Source organism: Lineus longissimus, chromosome 4 (genome assembly GCF_910592395.1).
Source record: "Lineus longissimus chromosome 4, tnLinLong1.2, whole genome shotgun sequence".
Classification (NCBI taxonomy): domain Eukaryota; kingdom Metazoa; phylum Nemertea; class Pilidiophora; order Heteronemertea; family Lineidae; genus Lineus; species Lineus longissimus.
The window spans coordinates 671,065-677,167 of NC_088311.1; the positions used below are offsets into that span (position 1 = coordinate 671,065).

Below are 6,103 nucleotides of genomic sequence, written 5' to 3' on the forward strand. Positions count from 1 at the left end.
AAAAATGTGTAACATTTTTATAATAAAAATATGAAGCAATTTTATAATAATTTTTTAAGCAAAAGAAAGTGCTTTTGCAGCGGATATAAAATCAACTGCTAGGCACTGTCTTGTATCCGTTGATTTTGTCTCCCCACCGAAAGCACTTTTTTACGTGAAAGATTTAAGACCAAATTGCGTCAATATTTTACATCTGAAATAGATTGTAGATATATATAATTAGATTCTGTAAAATTAATGGCTCTTCGTATCCTCAACTTGTTTTTTAGTGGAAATAATTGCATCGATTTTTGCACTCAACGCTTAAACCTATGTCTGTTATTTTTAGCTTCGAAGGTGATTTAGGGAATCCGGAATGATTGAACAATTAGCTACGCATGATTTTAGGTCGTCCTCCTTGAAAGTAAGGAATAAACATTGATTTTGCCGCGTTTTTAAATATCTTTAAAGGTATGTTTTATGTGAAGAAAGTACTTATTTGGTGGTCAAGAAAATGGTTGAGGTGATGATGGATTTCAAAATGACCTCTCCTGTGCATAAATAGATCTAAAGATGTGAAAAACGAGATGACCGTGATGACCTGCATTAATAAATAATTTAGGCCTAATACAAAATGAAAATCAAAATGAATAATAATAGGCCTACCATCCATACAGTCACAGTGCATGTCTGATCGCATCTACTCGTTTGCATGACAATGATCAGGATGAGTGCTGTGCATTTGTCTTTGAGAATATGCCATTCACACTTGCTTCTCATTGACATCAAACTCCAGTACATGAGAATGTCTTGCCTACTCATCAGTCCCAGGCACTGAGGCAGTACTCACTGTGAGTGTGACGTCATACGTGTCGACGTCATTGAGTTGCACTACGTCTGCAGTACCATTGTCTTTTTTGTACTGTCATCTAATCAGTAGAGGAATTCGAAGAAGTTTGTTTTGGCACTGACCATGTGTTTCACCTAGAACAAAGAATCGCCATTTCTCTAGGCATTGTCCGAAGTCGGCTTAGGCCTTCTGACGTGTTCTGAGTGTGCACATTTGATTTTTTTGGCGCTGATTCGTCTTCTTTGAATTCGTCTATAGACTTGCCACCACCACAAAAACTTTTAAGTCCTTGTGGTCACTGCATATCATGCATCATACATTCCACATCACTCTCCAACATTAACAAAGCCTTCTACCTAACCTCGCTGTAGGATCCAACTAATCATGCTAATCATTTCTGATTCTTGTACAATTGCAGGTGACACATCATTGCCATGTGAAGAAGCAACAGAAGTTGCGTTTATTTATCCAAGAATAGCATATCATTATCATTGTGAGTCCGAGGCCATTGAAAAGCATTGAGATGTGTGATGTTGCACCCACCGAGACTGCTGACAATGGACTGGCCGACTGTGCAGAAGAGGCAACCATAGCTCAGCCAGTAGAGGAAGACTCTCCCAACATCACAATAGCCATAAACAATGTCGTGTGCAGCTTCACTGTGCGGTGTCATCTTAACTTAAGGAAGATTGCCTCAGAGGGAATGAATGTAGAATTCAAAAAAGAAAATGGGGTAGGTGGTCTGTGAAAGTTGAAATCCAAGTTCGCAACAACCTGAAAACTTGTGAATATAATACTAGACATCATCTTTACAAGGTATGACCAAGGTTTCACATTTGCAGCAGCTTACTTAGAGACCCTATTGCAGTGGCAGATTTCAAATCATAATGTACCAGTTTTTACCAACTTACCAAGGACTTTGAAAATGTCTTGTTATACTGGGAAATGTTGAATATCAGGTCCTGAACACGTTGGGTTAACTATGTCTGTTACTTGCAGATGGTGACAATGAAGTTGAGAAAACCATACACCACAGCTAGTATCTGGTCCTCTGGCAAAATCACTTGTACTGGTGCAACAAGGTAGGTTACTATCGTATTAGATGGTGGACATGTCCTACAGCGTGGCATCCATTGGATGTACAGGAGCAATGAATGATTTGTACGTTCATCCCGTTTAGAATACATTGTATCCTGTGCGAAGAATGCCCTTAATCATGAATGTTTCCCGTTCTGCTGAGATTGGTTAAATGATTTGTTTTGTTGCGGTTTTCAGTGAAGAAGAAGCCAAGATAGCAGCACGGCGCTTCTCACGGGTTTTACAGAATATGGGATTTCGAGCTCGTTTCTCCAACTACAGAGTGGTAAATGTGCTTGGAACATGTTCCATGCCTTTTGGAATCAAAATTGGTCAGTTTTCACAAGAGCACAAGAAAGCTGCAAGGTGAGGCATTAGTTAGGAAAATATTTCTGGACACATGATCATCATAAGTTTTGCGTTTATTCAAGACCAAGTAAGATTGAAATCAACACTTACTAAAGTGTTTTGTGGAGAACTTGCTCATCTGCAGTGGATAGAATTGCAAATATTATCATTCATGTAGGAAGTAAATATTGTTTATTTCAAGGAATTCCTTATTTTTCAGCTATGAGCCTGAATTGCATCCAGGAGTCACATACAGAATACCTGACCCTAAAGCTACCTTGAAAGTCTTCTCAACAGGAAGCATAACCATTACTGGTAGGTCAATTAATGGCATCAAGAAAGATGAGATATTTCCAGCTTAGCTTTCACCTCCAACTGGATTCCCTCCTCGTCAGTGAAATGAAGTTGTGCTTGTATCTTGTCATCAGTCCACAATCAAATGTATGAAATACTGTTGGATTAAACTAAAATTAAAGGCAGTAAATGGGTTTGCTGTCGGCATCAGTGATGGACTCTGTGCAAAAGTCTTGAATTGTGTTACAGCATTATATTATATAGTTTTATTCGGAGACAGACTGTCCTCAGCAGCCAGACACAGTTGTGTTTTCATGTGTCAGTTGAAGATCAGATTAGATACGATGTGCCATACTCCTAGTTCTGAATTATCACCAATCTGTTTTCCATTTCAGCCCCTTGTGTTGGAAATATCCAGACGGCCGTTGAACACATTTTTCCACTCGTATACGCATTTAAAATGGATCGCATTGAGAGCCAGGATGTCAAACGTAAAACACTGCTCAATAAACTAAAGAAACGTCCACTTTCAATGAACTGTAATGGTCCAACCTTGAAGAAAGTGAAGTATGTGGAGGATTTAGATGAGGTGACTGATGAGTTTGATAGCATGTCTGAGGAGACTGATGATTTTGACACTGATGAAAGTTTTGATTGATCATATGATAGACATTGCACAATGGAGAGGTCATTTTAGGCTGGGTTCAGTCATATTGAAGCAATGAGCATGTCTAACATTAGAACGGCCATATTCAAATAGTGGAACACGTTGTGTGGCTGCATGTGTCCTACAAAAATGTTGTCACTGTGAAGAAATAAATAAGTTCCCCTTTGTCAGGAAGGCCAAATGAAAGTCATTTATGGTGACCTCTGTTCAAGGTTATCGAGGCCAGGATTTGCCAGTTGCAGTAGTCTCTTGTATCATGTGTAAGGGGTCATTGACCAACGAACCAGAATGAATGTTTCACTCACCCCTCTGAAATCTGTTTGTACTTGGCTGCATAATGTGCTGTGTTACTGAGAGAGTTCTTTGGTATTACTTTTCTACAGTGTGTCCATTGAAAATGGATTTTCGTCAATATGAAATGTATTGTAATTTGTGTATTAGTAGTTGTGGTTCAGTTGTTTACATGACGTGTATCCAGTGTGTATTGTATGTTTGTAGGTGCCATCATGGGCAGGGAGTGGTGTGAATACGGTCAGTGCTTATCTCTTCCACTTTCCATGTTATGTAAGTTGAGTTGATAGATTGAACATTGATTTCAACAAACTTTTTGTGTAGATATCTTGATGTTTTGGGCGGCCTTTGACAGGTTAGAGGTCTTCCTCTCTGCCGGTTTAGTCTTTTTTCGTTGGTGTAAACGTAAGTCATTTTCACTGTGGTTTTGATTTCATGTTCCTCAAGGCCTGCGTGTGATGTTTCAAGTACGGCCTCGTTATTAACAATGATAGCGGAATAAACAAGATCTTCTGTCTAATACTTGCCCTCTTATCCATTTCAACATAAAAAAAAGATGTCATTTGTTAGTTTCGTCTGGAAAAAAAAATCTCTTCCTCATGTGGCTCCTTCTTAAAATGAGTGGTCTATTGGAATGTGTCGTTGATTCTATTTCTATTCTCATCATCAAGGCTGACCCATGGCCATGGGGGGGGGGTCCTGCACTTTCATTTGACCTTTAAGATCAGAAACTGGTTTGAGCCATTTTGTTTGCATTCCGTACATTTTGTGAACTGGACTGGTTCAGAGTGTAGTCAGGAATCTCAGTTTTGTAATTTGGAGAATGCAAAAATATATGGACAATGGTTTCCAATGTACTACTTGTAAATACAAATTACAGTAAATTTTCATTTCTATATATTAGTTGTGAATTACTTCGTTCCTTGCTCAGTTTTACCTTCACATATTACTTGGCAGTAAATATCTCTGCCGTAGCGTTCGATGGCTTTACTTGGGCAGTGGTTCTTGGACACTAAGGAAGGAACAACCAAAAGAATGGAGGGGACGATTGTGCATCTCACTTTGGATGTGTCACAGTGACTCTGGCTCTGCGTGCTGGTTGCATTTGTATTGTATCGCGCTGTATTACCTAGTCCAGGTAACCTCGACCCTATCTGCTGGTGAATCCTCCCAAAGTCCTTTCTCTCATGCAGAACATGCCACCAAAAAGACATCAATATCTACATAAAAATACTTTATTTGATCAATCTGTCTACAGTGCAATTTTGGAAAGAAGCCCTCAAATTCGTCGTCAGTCCTTGTTTGCTTTTGAATCACATCGTCACAAAGTCCTCAAAGTATCTGATGACCATCTCCGCTGTTTGTGTGTCGTGGCTGCACTCCGTCAAAGACTTGTTATCAGCTGTTGCTATGGCACTGATGCTTCCTAAGCCATCGAGAAGGACTGCTCACTCTGACAAGATTGGATTAAGGATCAATCATTTTTCTCACCAAGATTTACCCAGGAGACAGGAGTGTTTAATGGACAACTCTACCAAGACGCCACAGGCAAGGAGAGACAATGGAACAAACAGCCTCTGCAAGCTGGTCATCGGATGATCAGGTTGGAAAGACCTTTTACACAACCTTAAAAGGCCCAGTTTTTCTGACAAGTTAATACTATTAGGCTAATGGAAACTACAGGACTCGCGATGGAACAACCACCCTCTGCCAGCTGGTTATCTTGTCAGGTTGGAAGACCCTGGCAAAAGACCAAGTTTTTCTGACAAGGTAACAGTCTTACAGTGTCAGTGAGTAGAGTAGGCTAATGGAGGACAGATCCATCTGCCTGTTGGTTATCTGATGAAATAAGGAAATCCACTAGTCTTCTAAGATGACTGTGGTCCCAAGTAGTACTCAAGTTGTACTTAAAAGAGTTGTAGGTAGATATGGGTACTACCAGTCTTGTGACATCATATAACCAGCCATGTGCTTTTCTAAATTTAGCATGTGCCGCCATGACACCTCCTTGAAACACTCTTGATCTAGCCTCACCCGTGAAAAGAGCGAGCATGAAAAGCGCCATCTGCGAGTCGAGCTATTCACTATTTTAGGGCAGGGTCAGTTCCAAAGGGTTAGACTTTAAAGACCTCGTTTTTTGGCTCTCACTTTTTTATTAGTGGATATTTTTAAAAAATCTAAAGTGATGTTAGACCAGAAACGGTTTCCGCAAATGCTCAGAAAGACATTTTTAAAAAAAAATAAATTTTAGTACCTTGATTTTGCCTTTGAAGTTGGTCTGTTTTTTCTTATTTAGAATTCTGAGAATTACAGACTTTTATTTCTTCAAAATCAAAGTACTAAAATTTAATTTTTTTCAAAAATGTTTTTCTGAGCATTTGCGGAAACCGTTTTCGGTCTAATATCACTTCAGATTTTAAAAAAATCTCCACTAATAAAAAAGTGAGAGCCAAAAAACCAGGTCTGTAACGTCTTTGGTCTGTAGAATAGACCCTGCCCTATTTTAGCCTCCATTCACTTTTGTCGGTACACTTTTGCAATTTACTTTTTCGGATTTTTGTCTTTAGTCCGAATGCTTATTGATTATGCGTAAGTTT

At 39.2% G+C, this 6,103-nt stretch overlaps 1 protein-coding gene across 2 annotated transcripts; it reads left to right on the plus strand.

Moving 5' to 3' along the window:
* Nucleotides 1–343: 343 nt before the first annotated feature.
* On the plus strand, nt 344–4,402 carry LOC135486220 (TATA box-binding protein-like 1). 2 transcript variants are annotated; one of them, XM_064768879.1, is made up of 6 exons: nt 344–403; nt 1,248–1,562; nt 1,829–1,911; nt 2,105–2,272; nt 2,475–2,569; nt 2,944–4,402. In XM_064768879.1, exons 2-6 carry the CDS (start codon nt 1,353–1,355, stop codon nt 3,204–3,206), a joined length of 819 nt encoding a protein of 272 aa, XP_064624949.1. In that variant the 5' UTR covers nt 344–403; nt 1,248–1,352; the 3' UTR covers nt 3,207–4,402. The 2 variants fall into 2 exon arrangements, with proteins under 2 accessions (XP_064624949.1, XP_064624948.1); XM_064768878.1 differs by having other exon boundaries at nt 354–450.
* Nucleotides 4,403–6,103: the final 1,701 nt, after the last annotated feature.